This window comes from Phodopus roborovskii, unplaced genomic scaffold (assembly GCF_943737965.1).
Source record: "Phodopus roborovskii unplaced genomic scaffold, PHOROB, whole genome shotgun sequence".
NCBI classification, from domain to species: Eukaryota; Metazoa; Chordata; class Mammalia; order Rodentia; family Cricetidae; genus Phodopus; species Phodopus roborovskii.
The window spans coordinates 43,180,425-43,201,930 of record NW_026126511.1 but is presented as its reverse complement, the minus strand read 5'-3'; the positions used below and the strand labels follow the sequence as shown (position 1 = coordinate 43,201,930).

General features: G+C 54.0%; 1 protein-coding gene across 1 annotated transcript; it reads left to right on the top strand.

The window, feature by feature from the left end:
* Positions 1–3,593: 3,593 nt before the first annotated feature.
* Positions 3,594–20,368, top strand: Hr (HR lysine demethylase and nuclear receptor corepressor). Its single transcript, XM_051195417.1, has 19 exons — positions 3,594–3,737; positions 4,964–5,613; positions 6,319–7,096; positions 8,262–8,412; positions 8,518–8,705; positions 10,281–10,445; positions 11,728–11,817; positions 11,965–12,080; positions 13,414–13,495; positions 14,195–14,358; positions 14,457–14,693; positions 14,917–15,082; positions 15,295–15,364; positions 15,615–15,745; positions 15,871–15,990; positions 16,089–16,204; positions 18,310–18,474; positions 18,820–18,948; positions 19,107–20,368. Exons 2-19 carry the CDS (start codon positions 5,002–5,004, stop codon positions 19,167–19,169), a joined length of 3,543 nt encoding a protein of 1,180 aa, XP_051051374.1. The 5' UTR covers positions 3,594–3,737; positions 4,964–5,001; the 3' UTR covers positions 19,170–20,368.
* Positions 20,369–21,506: the final 1,138 nt, after the last annotated feature.

Below are 21,506 nucleotides of genomic sequence, written 5' to 3'. Positions count from 1 at the left end.
TGACCCCTAGAACATCCTTTCTGTGGGTCCTGGTCCAGTTCCCATTTGCACTTTCCCACCCTCCCTGGCCTGTTACCTGCTTCCCTCTCACCTGCCTCTCTCCTTCTGCCATCCTTTTAGCCCTCTGTCCCTGGCCCCATCACTGTCCCTCTGACCTGTGGTCCTTCACTGTCCTAGTCACAACACCCAGGAACCCATGACTGTATTTTTAGCTGCCGCTCTCAGCAGCATACTAAGCCTCTAGATCCCACATGACCCCTGCCCAGGCTGAGTTGGGGGTCCTGGCAGGCACCGCCCGCCATTGGAGGGGAGTCAGGGGGTAGCTGCTCGGGTTCTTGTCCCCATTTTTCATCCAGCATCTGGGACTGGGGAGCACTAACAGGTGATCTTCACCACAGAAGGCTGTTTGGTGCCGAGGGCTGGGGGATCCTGGGGACAGAGCTGGCACTGCTGGGCACACAAGTCCCAAGCTCAGCCTGGAACACAATGGAAGCTCGATGGCAGTGGGGGAGGGCTAGAAAAGAAGGAGGGCTCCAGAAGAGGAATTAGGTCAACCATGTGGGTGGGTGGGCCAGAGGAGAGGATAGCATCTACCACCAAGCTTCCTCCTGGCTCTGGCAACATCTCCACACTTCCCTTCCCTGTTCCCTCCCCCTGGTCCTGGGAGATTTCTCCCGGTATCCCCCCTCTATGTCCCCCACCTCAGGCATGGCCGCAGGGGTGGGGGTGGGGTGGGGGGAGGCTAGCCTCAGCTGTGTGAAGGATGGAGGGGCTGGGGAAGCAGGGCTAGGTGCCCAGACGGCCGCGTGTGTGGGAGGGGATGTCCTCAGATGCCCTCCACCCGGCAGTCCCCGCTCTGACGTGTGTGCCCCCCCTCTCCCCGCCCGGATTAGTGGCAGCTTGGCCTGACTCTCCGGGGCTCCTTCCCCCGCCCTGCCTGCTGCCCACCCCTGGGCAGGGGGCTACTCTGCCTGAGGGGCACTGTGCTTGCCCAGGTAAGGGGCTCTGGGGTGGAGAAAGGGCAGCCGGTTGTGAGTGAGGCTGTGCCTGTCAGCACGAGTGTGTCAGCATGTGTGTCAGTGCATGAGGGGTTGGAATGGGCTATGGCTGGCCCCATGTGAGTCTGGGGGTGATAGCCAGCTTGCCAGGTCCATGGTCTGGTCTTGTGACCACACAGTGGGTGGCTTTCCCCTCTGTGTTTGTGTCTTTTGTGTGTGTCCTCCATCCTCAGCCACAGCAGTCAGCCACAAGGGCTCTGGCCTGTGGCACAGGCTCTAATGCAAGGATGAGGAATGTGGTGGGGTGTGGGAGGTACTGCTCCCCACCTTCATCTCCACTAACCCCTAAACATTCCAGAAGGCTGGCCCGAGAGCTCTAGTCTAGTCCAGGCAATATAATCTGACGGGCAGATATGGCAACTGGAGGTGTAGGGGTGGGCATCTGTTCAGCTCCCCTGAGACAGTCCCTATTACCTTAGGGGAAGACAGCCACAGGCCCTTGGGACTCAGAACAACACAAGCTTCTACTCTGGCCTCTTCCAGGCCTCAAGCCACAGGGCTTTCCCCCAAAAAACGATTCTCCCATGGGCCTTCTCAGCTAACGTAGGCCAAAGGACTTAGACTGGGACCACAGGCAAATCCCAGCCTACCACCTTGCCCAGGAGCCAGGGTGGGAGCTAGAGGCCAGGCTGGAGCCTTGGGGCTCCAGTCCCTGTTAGACCCTCCACCTTCATCTCCATGGCAAACTAGCAGCTTCAGAACGCCCCCAAGTGAGTGTTTGATTAAAAAGGGAGTAGGAAAAACTCAATCAAATAAACAATCCCTGCCAACCTGACACCCCCCCCCCACCGTGACGGTGAGGGGATAGGAAGATCTGTGTCAACAAGGCCCACATATGAACAGTTTCTGCTGTATGGACCTCCTTTCCCAAGTACCCATCCTACTGTCCTCAACAGCTGCTGAAAGGCTCCTTGCCCTCACTCTTGTCCCTTTTGAGAGAAAGTCCTTGGGCTCTTCATGGATGCCCTCTTCAGAGATGGTGGTGTGACTTGGGACCAGGTTGTGGCCTCCAAAATTCATCCCATCCACAAGGATTGGGAAGTAGTTGGTATTGCTCCTGTTTCAGACTGGGCTCAGAGAGGCAGGGGAGTAGAGGGGCAGGAGGTGGTTGCCTTCAGGGAAGGGAAGCACCCGTTGGGCGTGTGGGTTTCTGTGTGTGTCTGTCTGAATCTGTCTGTTTGTATGTGCGCTCTGGAACCACCCCCGCAGAACAGCAGGGATGCTTCCTCGGGTGGAGGGTGCCCTGTTTGCCCATTTCCTCTCCTACTCGCTGTTCCCTCCCAGGAGCCACTCCCATGGGCTCCTCTCCAGGCTGGGCCTGGGAGCACCAGGAACATTGAGGATGGGGCAGCTGAGCGAGCAGGCAATCCCAACTCGAGCTTGGGATGGTTGTATGTTTCTGGTCCCATCATCTCTCTGGACACTTGGTAGAAATCAAGTCCGCGTAGACCAGGGAACAGACTAGAAGGCAGGCCCTCCCAGATTCCAAAGCATAGCATTTCGAGTAACCTTGTGCCTTGAGAGGGATGCTGGGAAGAGGGGCTTGGGCAGGTGAAGATGAATGAAGAATGTGGTAGGGAAGACACCAACCACTGGGGTGTGCTCAGGGCTGGAAAGGACAGGGAGAGAGTGGTCCAGCAGGCACGGGCCTGCTGGCGTGGGTCGCAGCACCCATCACTGACCCGTGAGAACCCGACTGCCCCTGCCAGCTCTGGCACTGACCCCTCCCTGCCGCCCCGCCCTAGCACCCCGGGGGGCACCCCGCCTCACCGTGGCCTGGTCCGGCCCCTCCCGCCCTTTGCTCCAGTTCCCGGGCTTGGCACCTATAGTGGGGGTGCTGCCCGCCTGCCAGGCTCCGGGCCGGGCCCACGGGAGGGTGGGGCGGCTGGGAAGCTGGCACACTGCCCCAGGGGAGCCTCTCTCGGCAGGCGCCCGGGTGCCGCGGGGGGGAGGGGGGAACAAAGGGCTCATTCTCCCCGTGCGCAGCCGGTGGCATCGCCGGGGCGTTGGCGGAAGCCCCCGGGGCTCAGAAGGGGCAGGCCCAGGCGGGGCCGCCGAATCACGGGCTCCTGTTTCCCGCAGGGTGCTGGAGGAGGAAACCGGCGGAGCAGCTTCCCCACTCTCAGTTGCGCGTCTGGCGATGGCGATCAGAGGTCCTGCTGCGCTCTTCGCTGCGCTCTCCCTCCATTAGCCGCGCTGCGCGGTAGCTGCGCCCTCACTGGTGCCTCTCTTCTGGCTCACGGGATCGGCCCCCCACTTCCAGGCACGACCCCCTTCCCCGGCCCCTCGGCCTTTCCCCCAACTCAGCCATCTCCGACCCGGGGCGCGCGTTCCCCCCGGCCCGGTTTCTTCTCTCCCTCCAGGGACACCCGCTCCCTAGCCCCGGCCCGACCCTCCTCAAAGCGCAGCACGGAGTCTCGGCGTCCCATGGCGCAACCTACAGCCTTGGCCCAGAAGCTGGTGCGGCCCATCCGCGCTGTGTGCCGCATCCTGCAAATCCCGGAGTCCGACCCCTCCAACCTGCGGCCCTAGAGCGCCCCCGACGCCCGGGGAGAAAGAGAGCGCGAGCGCGCTGAGCAGAAAGAGGGAGAACGCCCCGAAGCCGGCCCATGGGGAGCGAGTGCCCCGCGCCGGCCAGCACGACCGCCGCCCACACCGCGCCCGGCCTGTGAAGCCCAGGTAAGCGCAGAGAGGGGGCGCCTTTTGGGGTACTTACAATGGGGGGTTTATGAGCCTATTCCAAGGTGCAGGCGGGGAGTGAAGTGCGCTGCTATTCTGGTCTGGACCTCACTTATTAACATGAAAAAGTTAGGATGTCCAACTGAAGTGGCTGGACCGAGCTCAGGCTGCAGCTCCAAAATTCTTGGCGCCTCCACCAAGGCTCCCTATATCCATCCCTCTCGGGGCTCCCTCGGGCCAGTCAAGGGGACTGCTCCGGGGAGAGTGTAGCTGATCTGGTGCCACCTGTCATCCTGGTCCCTCGCAAGCGTGTTCAATTTTCCCTCGCTTGCGTATCTCTGGGACCCAGCCTGCTTTCCCCGCCTCCTTCCCTCCCCCCTTCGGGCTGCAGTTAGTAGCGGTACCCTGCACTGTCGTTGCGTTTGGGCAGCTCGACCCACCCTAGTCTGAAACCTCTTAATCCCTTCTCATATGCTAGTTTATTCCTGCCAGTGTAAGTGGGAGCCGAGATCCTAGCCCCCAGCAGTTGTCTTAGTACTCCATTGGAGATGCCAAGAAATCAGAGCCCACAAAGGGGCAGAGTCAGGCAGCCCAGGTGTAGGGAGAGACACCAGCCAGCAGCCCTGGCTAGCTGCCCTACCCAGTGACTCCAGCCTGCCAGGCCTGAACATCCCAGTCTCGCAAGCCTAATGGGGACTGGAGATGGGGGTGGGAAGGTAGCACCCCCAAAACCACAGACTGACGTTTAGAAAAAGTCCTGTGTCCCAAGTCCCACTTTTACACGCGGGTACACTGAAGCTCAGAGGAGAAAATGATCCGCTGAACATCCATACAGCAGGTGACACAGTGTCAGAGCCAGGATCCAGCCTCCTTGTCCTCCCAGTTGAGTCCTTCTATGAAGCTAACCTTTTGCAGTCTTGCTTCCTATCTATTTCCAAGACTTGTAACCAGATTCCTAGTTCCATAAGGGTAGAACCTTTCACCCTAGAAGTGCCAACTTTCTGTTGAATTTGGACCTCCAAATTCAGACAGGGATCAGAACTTAGGAAAAGTTCTGCCATGAAGCAGAATTCTTTTGGCTACACGTGGAAGGCTGCTTTGTGCCCTGCTGTGGGCTGGCACTTGCTTTACTGGTTTGAGCCACTTTGGTATTCCCAGGGTGGTTCCCATGGTAAGGTACATGGGGCATGTGCCTAAAGAGATCATACTTTGTCCTTATATGCCAGGACCCCCCCTGGGAGAGCCCCATGAGGGCAGGAGAGTGATGGAGAGTATGCCCAGCTTCCTGAAGGACACCCCAGCCTGGGAGAAGATAGCCCCTGAGAACGGCATTGTGGGACAGGAGCCCAGTACCCCACCACAGGATGGCTTGCGCCATGGGGCACTGTGCCTAGGAGAACCTGCTCCCTTTTGGAGGGGCGTCCTGAGCACTCCAGACTCCTGGCTCCCTCCTGGCTTCCCCCAAGGCCCCAAGGACACACTCTCACTGGTGGAGGGTGAGGGTCCTCGGAATGGGGAGAGAAAGGCCAGCTGGCTGGGCAGCAAGGAAGGACTGCGCTGGAAGGAAGCAATGCTGGCCCATCCACTGGCCTTCTGTGGACCAGCGTGCCCACCTCGCTATGGCCCCCTGATACCTGAGCATAATGGAGGCCATCCCAAGAGTGACCCTGTAGCCTTCCGGCCTGTGCACTGCCCTTTCCTGCTGGAGACCAAGATTCTAGAGCGAGCTCCTTTCTGGGTTCCTACCTGCTTGCCACCCTACCTAATGTCCAGTCTGCCCCCAGAGCGTCCATATGACTGGCCTTTGGCCCCACACCCCTGGGTATATTCTGGGGGGCAGCCAAAAGTACCCTCTGCCTTCAGCTTAGGCAGCAAGGTGAGTGATGGAATAGAATGGGTGCATGGGGTTCAGTTGTCCCTAGCCCTGAAGACAAACCCAAACACTGGGCAGCTCCAACTCCCTGGCCCTTCCCCTCCCTGCCCCGGGGCCTCTGCAACCATTGACTCACCCATAGTTTTCCCAGGATCAGGCCTCAGAAACTCTGCCTATGGAATGTGTAGCCTTATCCTGGGGGCAAAGAGTGGGTGAGATGTGCCATCCTTATGGCTTGTTTCTGAGCCTCCTTCCTGACAGGCTACCCCACATGCCTAGAATGAGATTTTTTTTTTAAGTATCTAGAGATCAAAGATGGGCATCATAGTGTGTGCCTATGAGGCAGAAAAATTTTGAGTTCCATGCTAGTCTGAACTACATAGAAAGATCCTTTCTCCAAAACCAAAACACACAAAGCCCATGTGGGGAGTTCTCTCGTGGGCCCTGATGTCATTTGCCATACCAACTACTAATCCTTCAGCCTCTGGATACTGGAGGAAACTAAGAAAGCTTGGGGAACTCAAAGGGAAACCCAGAGTAGTAGGGGAGCCACCTGGGAGGTGCCACTCACCTGTCAGTGCATGGGTTCACCATTGACTCCTTATAGCTGCATTTTATTTTTAATAACTACTACTGTCATTCCTACTTGTTCTTTTAAATCCTGAGAACCTACATTAGCATTAACTTAACCCTTCCTCCTTTTTTTAGGGCTTTTACCACAAGGATCCAAATATCCTCAGGCCAGCAAAGGAGCCCTTGGCCGCTTCAGAGTCTGGGTTGTTGGGCGTAGCCCCTGGTGGGCATCTCCAGCGAGCCTGTGAGGCAGAAGGTCCCTCACTTCACCAGAGGGATGGGGAGACAGGCACTGGCAGGCAGCAGAATCTTTGCCCACTTTTCCTAGGGTACCCAGACACTGTTCCTCGGACCCCCTGGCCTACTTGTCCCCCAGGCCTCGTTCACACTCTTGGCAACATTTGGCCTGGGCCAGGAAGCAGTAGTCTTGGGTATCAGCTGGAATCACCAGTCACACCAAGATGCCCGTCTCCTGGAGCTCCCACTCCCCTGGGGGACTGTTGTTCAGCCAATCTCCCTGCCAGAGAGGGTCCTTGTAGGAAATGCCAGGATAGCCCAGAGGGAGGTACCAGTGGGCCGGGTGAATCCAGTGAAGAAAGGAACAAGGCTGGCTCCAGGGCCTGTCCCCCAAGCCATCACACCAAGCTAAAGAAGACCTGGCTCACACGCCACTCAGAACAGTTTGAGTGCCCGGTTGATTGTCCTGGGAAGGAAGAGAGCCCAGCCACTGGGATCCGGGCACTCAAGAGGGCAGGCAGTCCAGAGGTGCAAGGAGCAGTCAAGGGCCCAGCTCCCAAGCGCCCATCACACCCTTTCCCAGGCACTGGGAGGCAGGGAGCCAGGGCTTGGCAGCAGGCACCAGACACATCCACAGGAAGCAAGGCGGAGGCAGAGCAACGAGAGGAGCAGAGAGGTAAGGGGGCGACAGGCTGCAGGCCCTGTTGAAGGAGGGACACGGGGCTGGGCCTTTACAAGGGTTCCTTCCTGAACCACCATAGTTCTCAGGCTCCTAGTGTTGGCTGCCACAGCTATCTAGCCTCTTGGTGAGTTGTTGGCAGTTCAATGGTGTGGTTCAGAGCAGGAGTTCCAGAGATAGTATCTGCTTCATGACATGCCGATCAGTACCTGTGACCTGAAGAAAGTTACTTCACCTCTGAGAACCTTAGTTCCCTCATCTATAGTGGAAGTAAAGATGTTCCCTACCATGTGAAGACTACAGAAGGAGTAAACCACTCATCCAGACCCGGAAGCTCTCATGGCACTTAGTGAACAATACCTGTTCAGCGCCATGGTTATTTGTGCCACAAGTCCTAGTTTAGGCATTTCCGTCCTGAAGAGCCACTGTCAGCCTCCCTTGGCCAGCTGAATCATGGAGACTCAGTTTGGACTTTGCAGCACGACAGCCTTTTGGGTACAGCATGGACTCTTCTGCTACACGGTGTTCTTCACGGAGGGTTCCAGCAATTCTTGAGAGCCAGATTTGTTTCTACAGGACCACCCCATTCTAAGCCTCTTGGACTGCTGGGCCCAGAGAACTGTCTCTATGACCCGAGCCTAAGGCCCCTGCACCTGGCATGGGTCTGTCTGCACCTTCGCATGCCTGGGTCTGGACGGCTGGGAAGTTGTTGGCCCCTCTGTCGTCTTGGGTTACAGCACCTGTGTTCTGTGTTGAAACTCTGGCCTTCTCCCTTTCTGGTGCCCTCCATCTGCCCATCCGTCCACGTTGGAATCATCTCTTCGGGGTGTCACATAGCCGCTGAACCTTTAGCCGACCTATTCAAAGTCTATACTGGCTGGATTCTGCACTTGTACAAGGACCGTTGCTCAGGCTGACCAAAGTGTTGGGTTGACCTTGCTAAACCACCCCTCAGGCTCCATTCCTGCAAAGAATATCTCCAGCTCTGTGTGTGTGAAACTTATACCTGCCTGGTTCTCTTTCGGGTTCTGAATTAGACCTCACAAATCTGGGGACCAGGGGCTGAATGGCTGCACGTGGACAGGGTGGGTGCTGATTCAGGGTTTTGGCTAATACGAGCCTCAGAAACCAGACTCCCTAAGCAGCTGTATTGTCCCCTCAGGACCCCAAGATGTCAGGAGTGGCCTCCAGGAATCCAGGCTTCAGCCTACATCTTGTCAGGCTCACTTAGCAGGTATCACTCAGTGCCAGAGCTGTGCCCAGGCAGCTGGAGAGGTAGGAGCACTGACCAGCCACTCCCAGAAATCACAGAGGTGAGTGCTGCCCCCCCCCCCCCGCTGTCACAGCCAGCAACACCCCCACCCTCACCCCACCGATGGGCTCCCTCCTCAAGCCCCTTTGCCTCATCTCCTCTCCAGGTTGCCTCTGGAAGAGAAGCACTTGGAGGAGGAGGATTCCTCTGGGAGCTCTGAGGAGGGAGGAGGGTCTGACCCAGAAGCTCCCCTCGACAAGGGCCTGGCCCAGCACCTGCTGAGTGGTTTGGGTGACAGACTCTGCCGCCTGCTGAGGAGGGAACGGGAAGCCCTTGCCTGGGCACAACGTGAAGGTGAGCTGACCTCCCTTGTGGGCCTGCTCCTACATGCCCTCCCAACCCATGCTTACTAGTGCTTCGGGTTCCCAGGCCTACTCACAAGGGTTCCGTCCTTCTTTATTCCTATTCCTAACTTAGACTCTTAGTCAGCCCTGAGGTTTCTGGCTCTGGGTGGAGATCCTCCTGGGAAATCTGAAAACTTGGTTCTGTCTAGTTCTCTGAGAACAATGGGACTTCTAGAGAAACATAGCATGCAAGTGTCCCAAAAGCCTGGAGAGTGACGGGGAGAGCCTGTATAGTGATGAGGTTCATGGGCCTAGAAAGCTGATGGGAATCAGGCAGAGGGTACACACTCAGCGTCCATCTGGGTCCTCAGATCCAGGCCACCCCGCTGCATCTCTTTCTAGAAAAATTATGATCTTTGTAAACCACAGTTCTGGGAATCTGTAGTGTCACCCTCTTACTTCGTAGAGGGCAGCTCCTGTTTGTCCAGGCATAAGCCATCTCCTATAGGACCCAGCCACTCCCAGCCCGGATTCCTGGCATACATGCCACCCATCTTTCCTTCCCGGATCACCAAGCTCGTCTGTTCCCTGGGGCCTTGGCACCAGCTGTTCCCTCAATCTGGAATGCCCTGATCATCCCTTCCTACCTGGGGGAGAAGGACTTACTCATCCTTCGGGGCCACTTGAGAAGTTCCCCTGCCACGTCACCCTCATCTTCCCATGGTCTTTTCAGCCAGGAGCCCTGTTGTCATCATTCTGTCTGTAGCTTGTCTCCCTGAGTGGGAGGTGAACTCTGGGAATGGGATGTGACCTATTCCTGGGAAACTGATCGCCTGGGCCCACCGGGGACTCCTTGAATGTGTGTTCAGTGGGACCCTTTCCACCTACCAAGTCAGAACCATGGCTCCTTTTTTAAAAAAATCCATTTCTTTGGGTAAGGGCAGGAGGGGCCTCTTAGGGTTTCCTCTTTTAATCCACTAAGTCCCCTGGAGGAAAGGCCACCTGAGTAACTAGCTGCTATGCAGTTCCATTTCTGGTAGCTGCAGGCGGGTGGGGAGGTGGATGGAAAAATGTGCTGGAAGTGGTGAATACAAGCACACTGGGGAAATCCCTGGGGCAAGACTGGGGGTAGGGCTGGCCTGGCAAGCTGAGGCCACCACTGCCCTAGGAGTGTGTGCTGGAAAGGACAGTTACTGCCAGACAAGTATGTTGAGTAAAGTATGAGGATTAGCCAAAGAGCCCAGCTCCCTTCTTCTAGTGGCTGCAGTAGAGATTGCTTTCTGCCTCTCCTGTGGTGTTGCATCCTATCTGTCTGTGGTCCCCAACCTTCCTGATGCTGTGACCCTTTAACACAGTTACCCCATCCATAAACGTATTTTCCTTGCGGCAGTATAGCTGTAATTTTGCTACTGTTATGAATTGTAATGTAGATATCTGATATACAGATGGTCTTAGGCAACCCCTGTGAAAGGGTCATTTGACCCCTAAAGGGGGTGATGACCCACAGGTTGAGAAGCATTGCTGTTTGTGGTCGTCTGAAGGGGCTGTGTACTTGAGCCCTCTGACCCTGTTCTGTGGTCAACAGGCCAGGGGCCAGCCATGACAGAGGACAGCCCAGGCACTCCACACTGCTGCAGCCGTTGCCACCATGGGCTCTTCAACACCCACTGGAGATGTTCCCACTGCAGCCACCGGCTGTGTGTAACCTGTGGTCGCATAGCCGGAGCGGGGAAGGCCAAGGAGAAAGCAGGTGAGGGAAAACAGGTTTGCTTTTTTAGATGTGTCTTATTTTATATGTATGAGGGTTTTGTTGGCATGTATGTATGTACATCACATGTGTGCCTGCTGCCTGTGGAGGTCAGAGGAGTTGGGGTCAGAGCCCCTGAAATCAGAGTTACAGACAGTTGTGAACTGCCATGTGCATGATAGGAACTGAACCTGGATCAACAAGTGCTCTTAACCACCGAACCATCTCCCCAGCCCCTTTCTTACCCATTCTTGAAAGAGGTGGAGTACCTGGGCACGGGGGGCATGAGTTCTGTTCTGACCAAGCAAACAGGAGGACCTAAGTTCAGATGCTGCATTAAGTCTGGGCATGGTGGCCTAGCACTGGGGGAATTAGAGGCAGGCAGATTCCTGGAGCCCATTGGCCGGCCAGTCTGGCTGAATTAATGAACTCCAGGTTCAGTTAGAGATCTAGCCTCAAAGGACAAGGTGGACACATACATACATGCATGTGCGCGCATGCACAGAAACGTGCACATGCAGAAGTCAGGTACCGACTCTACGTATCTCACGGGTCAGCTTCCACAACAGCACAGTGAAATGGGTGTGGTTTCTTCATTTTCCACATTCGAATAACTCAGAGGGGATCAGTGACCTGCCAGAGGTCCCAGAGCAAGTCAGGTCATCTGATCAGTCCCATCCTTTTCAAGGTGTTCAGCTTTCACTCCCTTGCCTCAACTTGACTGCCTCGGATTTTGGAGTCTCCCAATGTTTCAGGAGATGTGGCTAAAAAGAGTTCTAGAATCAGATACATACTGATATGACCATCCTGGGGATCTTCAATTAAAAATATTTATCTATCTATTTACTTATTGACCTATTTATTTATTTATTTATTTAGTGTGTGTGTGTGTGTGTATGTGTGTGTATGAGAGAGAGAGAGAGAGAGATGCACACCCACACACATGCATGCATGAGTCACAGCACATGGGTGACAGTCAGAGGACTCCCGTTTTCTCCTTCCACCATGTGAGTCTTGGGCATTAGGCTTTAATGGCAGGCATCTCCACCTGCCGTGCCATCTCACAGCCCCCCCCCTTAGGATCCTGCAAAGCACTGCAGTATATGAAAACCTCTTCATTCTAAAAGCAAAGACTTCTGTGCTGTTACATATACCCAAGCGTCCCAGCAAGCACTTGTGTGGCTTCCCGAACTCCTCATTTAAATATCATGTACTTGGCCTTCTTCCTTTAACCTGTGGTTACCTTGCTTTCTGGACCTGCAGCTCCTCTCTTCCTACCCCACAGGCTCTCGGGAGCAGCACACAGAGGAGTGTGCCCAGGAGGCTGGGCATGCTGCCTGTTCCCTGATTCTGACCCAGTTTGTCTCCAGCCAGGGTGAGCCATTGTGGAGGGGTGGGGCATGCAGTGGGTGGGTCCCGAGGGAGACAGTCATACTGTCTTGTTGTTCCTGACCCCGGTGACATGGTCTCCTGGTTGGTGAGGCCAGGCTGCTCCATCTCCATCCCTCTTGTACACACTCAGCGTTGGCAGAACTAAGCACTGTGATGCACCAAGTCTGGGCCAAGTTTGACATCCGTGGGCACTGTTTCTGTCAAGTTGATGCCCGAGTGTGGGCCCCTGGGGATGGCGGTCAGCAGGTAAGAACCAGGATATGACCCAAGTGTCAACTGCCAGTTGGTGGGCTCCAGTATTGAGCAATGTGCCTGTATATGACTAATGGTGGGAGGGGGTTGGTCTTCCTCTGCTGGTGGGGAAGAGAGGAACATAGAAGCTAGTGGAACAAGCTATTTCCCAGCTTCCCAGGAAGCAGGGCCCTGACCCTGACTCTAGCATGGGCCTTTTCCTTCCATCCCCTACCACAAATCCTCTGTCCTTGCCACCTAGAGTCCTGCCTCACCTGTTTGTCTTCTAAGTCAGCCCTCACGCTATTTTACCTTACTGCTGCCACCCCAGCCATGGGTCCTTTCTGGTTCAGTCTCAGCACACCTTCTCAGTAGCCCTGACACCTCACTCATGGCATAAAAAAAATGTTTATGAACTTTGTGATTCTATGAGAAAGAGTTAATTACGGGTATTTATGCTTTTTACTTTTATTTATTTTGTGGGAGGGAAGGGCGCAGCACATCATGCCAAGGCACACACATGGAGGTCAGAGGATGAGTTGTAAGAGTTGGTTCCTTCCTTTCTAATGTGTGGGTTCCGGGGATTGAACGCAGGCTTAGCAGGTGCCCTCCTCTGCTGAGCCATCTTGCTGACCCTATAAGGGTGTTTTATGAACTGGACATGACGGCACATGTCTAAGAAGGTAGAGAGGCAGGAGAAACAGGCGCTTGAGACTAGCCTAGTTAACACAGGGAGATTGTCTCATAAAAACCAAGAGTTCGGATGTAGCTCGGTGCCAGAGTGCTTCCCTGGCGTGCTTAAGGCCCTGGGTTCCATCCTCAACGTGGAAAAACAAAATGTACATTTTATTGTTGTGTGGAGTTTGTGTTTTCAAAGATAAGGTTTTTCAGCCCAGGTTAGCTGAGATTTGCAGTCCATCTGCCTTGACCTCTAGAGTACAAGGATTACACACAGATGTTTGCCACTACGCCTGGATGAGAAGTACATTTTATGTACCAGACACTGCATGTGTCTATTATGTAAAAGTAAGAAAATATAGACAAGTATAAGAAAGAAAATAATGCTGGCATCTTTAGTTGCTTTTAACATTTTGACTTTTCCCAGTTATTGTCTGTGTATTCATTTGTGTCTGTCTTAACACACTATTTAGACCATGCCCTTTACAGAAGTATACAGCAGTTTTATTTTCTCTAATAACTCTACATACTGTAACGTGTCACTCTTGCAAACAACTGTAGGGCTTTATGAGAACACACTGTTAATTCTGGAACATTAAAGTCAGTTGTGTCCGCCAGTTTTAAAATCTCTGTTTTGGTTTGGGGTGGTGGTGGTCCATGGGTTTAACAGAAAGAGCCAACAGAGAAAACTCCCCCAGCTCCACAACCTACTTGCAATGGAGATTCCAATAGGACCAAGGACATCAAAGAGGGTGAGTGGCTGATTCTCCATGCCCCTGGGATGGTGAGTGCAGGAGGGCAGTGAGGAAATAAAAGTCTCCAGAAGAAACTTGGCATTACTTTAGCAGTCAACTCCCCTCCCTCTGCAACACATAGAGCAAAAATCTCCATCCCTCACCTCGAGATGGGTGCCCTGACTCCTCCAGTCAGACCTCCTATTATTTGTACACTCATTCGTGTACTGTTTGTGTGATGACATCGGGTGTCCTGCTCTGTCACTTTCTGTCTTACTCCCTTCAGACAGGGTTTCTCTCTGAACCTGAAGCAATGTTGGTGGCCAGCAAACCTCAGCAATGCTCTCCCATCTCTGAGCCACCCCCTCCCCAACCCTAGAGCTGAGGTAGCAGGCGCGACCACATCCATTTTTTTTTTTTTTTTTTTTTTTTTTTTTTTTGTTGCTGTTGTTAGCGTTGGGGATTTGAACTTAGATTCTCATGTTGACACAGAAATGCTGTGTGCTCACCTGCTGAGCTGCCTCCCAGTCCCAGGCTTCCACCCTGAGGCTCTGCAACTCTGTTTAGGAAAGCTATGGTGGGATGACACCCAGACAGAGCAAAGATGGGGTGCTGCTAAGGAGAGAGCAGGCTTAGCCAGGGAATGAGAGGACATCTTGTTTGTGGTAAAGACTAAAGGCCAAGCAGAAAGTCACTCACCATTTTCTTCTTCAACAGAGACCCCAGACTCCACTGAGACCCCAGCAGAGGACCGTGCTAGCCGATCACCCCTTCCTTGTCCCTCTCTGTGTGAATTGCTAGCCTCTACTGCTGTTAAACTCTGCCTGGGACATGAGCGGATTCACATGGCCTTTGCCCCAGTCACCCCGGCTCTGCCCAGTGTGAGCAAGGCCTCAGAGGGAGGGCTAAGAGCCTGAGGACCAGAGGCTGGGTGGCTGCATAGGTCCTGAGCCTCCTTGTCCCTCCTTCCTCCCCATAGGATGACCGCATCACCAACATCCTGGACAGCATCATCGCTCATGTAGTAGAACGGAAGATCCAAGAGAAAGCCCTGGGGCCAGGCCTTCGAGCAGGGTCAGGCTTGCGAAAGGGCCTGAGCCTGCCCCTGTCACCGGTTCGATCCAGGCTGTCTCCTCCTGGGGCTTTGCTGTGGCTGCAGGAGCCCAGGCCTCGGCATGGCTTTCACCTCTTCCAGGAACACTGGCGGCAGGGCCAGGTAAGCTTGGCCTGCCTCTCCCTTCCCAGTGCTATGGCCTTGCCTGCTCCACATGACATGGCCCTGGTCCTCAGGCTCAGGGTGTCCCGGTGCTCAGAGGGAGCTGCAGAGTTGGTCTCTCCCCAGCCCCTCCTCTACGGTTCTAGAGCTGTCACAACATGCCCCAGCCTGGCTGCCATAGGCTCCACCGTCATTCTGTGCCTTTCTCTTTTCTTCCCCTCAGCCCGTGTTAGTGTCAGGCATCCAGAAGTCACTGAGAGTCAGCCTGTGGGGAATGGAAGCTCTTGGTACACTTGGTGGCCAGGTGCAGACACTGACTGCCCTCGGGCCTCCCCAGCCCACAAGCCTGGACAGCACGGCATTCTGGGAGGGATTCTCTCGCCCTGAGAGTAAGTATTCCTGACAGGGGATAAAGGGAGCTGGGGGCATGTCCCTGAGGGGTCACATATCAAGGGAACCCTGGAGTAAGTAGTTCTGGAGGCAGCTGGAAGCTGGGTTTGAGGTAGAAACTGAATTTAGGTATGGCTGCCATGGGGACAGGAAAGAGTTTCTGGGACAGAAGGTTCCACCTTGGGTCACTGACATCTGTCTCTTCCCTTAGCACGTCCAAAGTTAGATGAGGGCTCTGTGCTCCTGCTACACCGAACCCTGGGGGACAAGGATGCTAGCAGGTATGTACAGTACCAAAGACTAGCCCTGTCTCCCTATCCCTCACCCTTCTAAAGGGGCTTAGAATGTACATCTAGCTGGAACAGGGGACAGACAGGGACAGAAGGTCTCTCTTTGGGGGAGTGATAGAAATTCCTGGGGGGATGGATTCTGCCCTCTGGATGTTACCCCGGCAGTGGGAAGCTATGATGGGTGTCAGGTATCTGAATTAGACTTGTTATGCATGAATCCCCTCCCAACCCCCATCCCCAGGGTGGAGAACCTTGCCTCCAGCCTTCCACTCCCAGAGTACTGTGCCCTCCAAGGGAAACTCAACCTAGCTTCCTACCTCCCCCTGGGCCTCACCCTGCATCCACTGGAGCCCCAGCTCTGGGCAGCCTATGGTAAGTGCCCTTCCACTCCTGTCTGCTCCCTACCCCTGCCTTAACATCTTCCGGCACATGAACATCTGTGCCTTAGGGCTGTCTCTCATTTAATTCCCAATTGTCCTTGCTCTACCTCCACGCAGGTGTGAGCCCACACCGTGGACACCTGGGGACCAAGAACCTCTGTGTGGAGGTGTCTGACCTAATCAGCATCCTGGTACACGCTGAGGCACAGTTGCCTGCCTGGCACCGAGCACAGAAAGGTAAGTCCTTGGGCTGGAGACACAGGCGAGTCAAACTGTCGGTGGTAATGTGTGCCTCTGCTGACCCTGGGCTTACCTGGATCTTCTTTCTTCTGCAGATTTCTTCTCAGGCCTGGATGGGGAGGGGCTCTGGTCTCCAGGTAGCCAGACCAGCACTGTGTGGCATGTGTTCCGAGCCCAGGATGCCCAGCGTATCCGTCGCTTTCTCCAGATGGTGAGGAGGAAGGGAGCCCAGAGCCCACCCCTTGCCCATACATAACCAAGATGTTCATGCCCATCTCTGTGTGAGCTTCTGTCTCGTTTGATCTTGCATCTTACCCTAGTCCTGAAGGTGAATTAGCCAGACTCAGATAGACAGGTGCAGAAAGAGAAGATTACAAATCTGATTTTCGTGGTGAGGCTCAGAGAAAGGAGAGGATGTAGCAGGGGAGTCAGAATCTAGTGAGGAGATGAGGCAATAACTGTAGAATGGGCATTTTATTAAAGGTCTTAGTGTGTTGTCTCGGTTAATGGGTACCCTTCTCCTCTCCCTCACTCCTGAGCTAGGCAAGGACAGCTACTTTCCCATTTTATAGTTGGGAAAACTGAGGCTTACTTTTATTCCAGCTCTAGGTTACTACCCTGTGTTATGCTTGGGAACAGGAAGTCTCTCCCCTTCCTGGGCTCTGGGCCTAAGAGACCAATATGGGAAGCAGCTGCTCCCTTTCTGTAGATCATACTGTGAGGAGAAACCTCCAGGAGAGGCACTAGCCATGAAGAGGGCTGAGGGCCGAAGGTGGATGCAGATACTTACCAGGACAGGTACTTGATGGTAGAGGTAGGGAGAGAAGAAGGCAGGAAACTCCAGAAGGACAGGGGAGACGGAAGCCAGGGTTAATAAAGACATAGTAGGCAGGATATGGTAGTTCTCAGACACAAGGTCATGAGCTCGAGGCCAGCCTAAGCTATATAATGAGACCATGTCTCAAAAATAAATAAATGAGCCAAGCATGATGGTCTCTACCTATAATTCTAGTACTTGGGAGGTAGGAACAGGAAGATCAGGAGTTCAGGGTCATCTTCAGCCTCCAAGGTTGGTTTGAAGCCAGCGTGGGCTACATGAAACCCCTGTCTGCAACTTCCTCTGACTACCACCACCAAAGACAATAATACCAAGTAAAATAAATAAATGCTTAAGGTGGGCCTGGTGATTTCCAAGTCCAGCCCAGTCCCAGTTATCCTACAGAAAAGAGTAAGTGTCACTCCTGCTAAGATGCACGCAAGCACGCAGGGTATCGGCGTGGCACTGTCCACAGGCACATACATCTGTAGATGTACACCCAGATGCTGTGTCACACAGAGGGGAGCTGACAAGAGCCCATCATGAACAGATGGCCTTGTCTGCTCTGGGTGTGGTTGGCTGTTGGCAGTCCCATACGGCCCAGTGGGGTGACTCATGGGGAGGTCTGAGGGGCACTTTCTCACTGGGTGGCCTGTTACTACTATAACCCCAGGATAGACTTGAATCTTTGGGACCAAGGGACCTTGGCACCCTCCTGGGACTCCCCTAGGGGATATGGTTCACAAGCCTCCCAATGCCACCCCACCTCAGCCAGCACACTCAGTCCAGGGACAATAGCCGAGGTCCTAGCTGAGGGGGTGGGTTTAGCTGGTGGCCAGTTGGAGCATGGTGCTGGCACTGACCTTTACAGGTTTCCCTGAGCACTTCTTCCGGTCTCCACTTGCCCCTGCCTGCCCGTGGAACTCTGACTCTGCCTGGGCTGATGATAGCTCTAAGAGCTGCTGCAGGGGCCTCAGCCTGTCCACCCAGTGCGAGTCAGAACTTCTGTGTGGCCCTCCCTGTCTTTCCTGGATCCCAGATCGAGGTTCCGGGAAAGCTACCATTTGCTTCACAATTTGGCTTATAATTCAGCCTGTTTACAAAAAGTTAAGAATTCCTTGTGAATACAGTTATAAATGGGGCTTGTGTGGAACATCTTCCTGGAGTTTGGAGAAAGGGACTGCTGAGTGAGCAAGTGGTCGGGCCCAGGTCACAAAGGCTGTGGAAGGCACATCCTAGGAAAAGCAGATTGAGATCCCTCCTCCCCGGCTTGAGTGTCTTTTTCGCTAAGCTCCTTCCAGCCCAACCTGGACCTACACACGCACACGCACACGCACACGCACGCACGCACGCACGCACGCACAACATCTCTCCTACCTCTTTCCTCTTCTGCCTGCCCTTCAAGACAGCTTCAGCATCAAATTGCACCTGGTCCCCTTCCTCTCTTGAATCCCTGCCTTCATTCCCATGGGTACTCATGTTTCTTTCTCTTCTTTAAGGCGTGCCCAGCTGGAGCAGGGACCTTGGAGCCTGGTGCCCCAGGCAGCTGCTACTTGGATGCAGGATTACGACGTCGTCTAAGGGAGGAGTGGGGTGTGAGTTGCTGGACTCTGCTGCAAGCTCCTGGAGAGGCGGTGCTGGTCCCTGCTGGGGCTCCCCATCAGGTGCTTCCATGGTCGGTGGGGCTTGGCAGAAGATCAGAAGTAGCAAGAACACCATATCAGAGTCATGATCTCACAGAAAGCTAGGCAGGGCAGGAAGCCATGGAGATGACAAACTGAGGTCTTGAAGCCTCCATAGATGTGTGGGACTCCCTCCAGAGATCTGATCTAGTCTCAGCCAACTCACTAAGCACTCCAGCATCCCCCAGCCATACCTTTTGGGACGGCTGGTACTGTAACCATGGTTACTGCTTCCTGAAAGTTGGATGGGGAAAGCTGTGGTCAGGGATAGGGAAAGTATGGCTTGAGTCTCAATTTACCCTCTTGCTTTTGTCCCCCATGGCACAGGTGCAGGGCCTGGTGAGTACAATCAGCGTCACCCAGCACTTTCTGTCTCCTGAGACCTCTGCCCTCTCTGCTCAGCTCTGCCACCAGGGAGCCAGCCTGCCTCCTGACCACCGTATGCTTTATGCTCAGGTGAGTGTGCCACTGCTCTGTTCTCCTTGCAGCATGGTCTCAGTAGGCAGGACAGAGCTATCTGAACTGAGTGGGCTACTAGCCTGCCAGTGCCAGATAGCACTGAGAAGGGTAGGGGGCTGGGACATGATCGAAAAATTTTATTTTTTTTTTCCTAGATGGATCGGGCTGTGTTCCAAGCAGTGAAGGTGGCTGTGGGGACATTACAGGAAGCCACATAGGGGACCCTGGTGCCTGCAAAGGTGGTGGGCAGGTACCAAGTGCTCAGTCTTTGCATAATTTCAAGAAGGAATGGTACTGGGGAACTTAGAGGGTGTGGTCTGTCCCACAAATATCACTTTGGGCATAAGAAGGGAACTCACCTTGGCCCTGGCCCTAAGGAAACAACTGTAGAGCCACTGATGTGTACACCTGCCCCTCCGTGGCCTTCCTCTCCATGGTATCAGGTTTATACTAGGGGTAAATGACTCCTTCCATCCCTGTACTCCACCCCAGGGGAAGAACACCCTTCCTTGGGGAAGCTCGGGAATTGTTTTTGGCTTTATCAACACTCCCTTCTGTTGCCCTCATCCTGTGTTGTCCCTGGGTCCCCAGTCAGCTATAGCTCACCACTGTTCACATGGAGGTCCTGGACAGCCCTTCCAACTATGGGTCTGCTGGGTGGGAAGCCACAGAATCCTTCCCTTTAAAGAGCTGTGGAGTTAGGGAGGAGAGGGCCTCAGTTCATGGCTCAGGCTGGCTGGAGGGAACGACATGAGCAGTACCTCTGCAGCCCTGCTTCTACCTCTCTGCCTCCCGGTCTGTATTAAAATCGGTGTTCGGTGTCTGCTGCCAGCACAGGTTGGCCTTACTCTGCTGGCCACAAGGGCTGGGGAGAGAAGGCCAACACAGAAATCTGCTCTGGAGCAAAGACCGGTGGACAGGGACAGGGGACCCGGTGACAGAGACCTCAGAAAACACTGCCAGATCTTTGGGAGGCCTGGACCCCTGGAGCTTTCTGGGGACTGGAGATGTTCCTGACTGACAGCAGAAAAAGGCAGAGCTCTGGGGTGTGCAGCACTGAGACGGCCTCCCTGGGTGGCATCAGCCTGTGGAGATTCCAAGTCCCCCCCTTCCCCCCATCCCCACCCCACCCCCACCCCCACCCCGTCCCGCCTATCCCGTGTGCTCTGACCTGGAGAGACCGGAGAGCCCTTGCTCATCCCAACTGCTCCTGGTGTCCAGGCCCCCAAGGCAGAGCTTCACTGCCTCAGACAGCTGACCCCCTACCCTGTGGCCCTTCTGGTAACGCTTCGCTCTCTACCTCTTCCCCTGTGTATCTCAACCGCACAAATGCGCCAGCTCTTGTTATACTTAACTGTTCCTGCTGTGGTTTGGGGATTTTTTTTTAATTAAATAAACATTTTTATTATAAATATAACATCTGTTCAGAGCATTTAAAAAACACTAAGTCACCCACAATCCCATCTCAGCCGACCCAAGCTTTGCTAGATTCTTTTGTATTTCCTTCTGGCATTTTCTTCAGGGAATCTTGATTTTTTTTTTTTTTCTTTTAAACTGTGTTATAGCTGGGTGTGAAGGAACACACCTGAAAGCCCAATACTAGGGGAGCTGGAAAGGCAAAAAGATCAGAAGTTAAAGGCCAGCCTTGGCTACATTGTGACTCTGAGACCAACTTAAGCTTCACGAGACCCCCATCTTAAAAAGAAAAAACCAGTTAGACTTTTCTCATTTTTACTTTTTTTTTTTTTTTTTTTTAATTAAAAGGAGTGGGGAACTCTAGAGGACAGCCATGTTTTACTGTGTCCTTTTCATTTCATTTAAACCATCTCATTTAATCCCTGATGCTATTTTGAGGTACAGACAATCTATTTCCATCTTACAGAAGAAACGGGCAGTTTGGGGCTAAATAAGTCACCCAAGGTTACCCAGCCATTTTAGTGGCAGAATGGGATTTGAACCAAGTTTGCTGACTCAAGACACCTTGCTTTCATTCTGGTTTTAGTGCTTTATGGGGTTTAAAGACAGGCGTTTCTGCTCCTCCATCCTCATGACTTTAATGCTGACCTTGTTCCAAGTGGCACTGAGTGACATGTTCTTAACACTTTACCTTCCATAGCCTTGCCACCCTGAGCCGAAACTGCAGGGTCATTCCTGGGAAAGATGTAACACTGAACTTTGTTAATGGGGGTGGAGTGGCAGAGGCATGTGGGCGTCAATCCCCCCTGGACACCCCTCCTCCACCATCACAGCTCCCTTGAGGTCCATGTGTGTGGCCCTTAAAAACAGCAGCTGGACCAGCGCTCACTTATTCTAGGATTGGACCAGGAATAGAGTGAGCACTAGTAGCATCTGACCCCGAGATGTAGGTGGGGCCCTCGGTTGACACTGCCCCAGGGGAGTCCCTGGGGCCTCTGCTTTTGCCAGGGCCTATGGCCGCTTGTCCACCTTCAGCTCCAGAACTTGTGTCAGACCCCAGCTAAAAGGTTGGAAGTGATCTCAGGTGTGTATCTGCATCCATTAGCTACTTCTCCCTTTTTCTATAAAATTCTCCTACA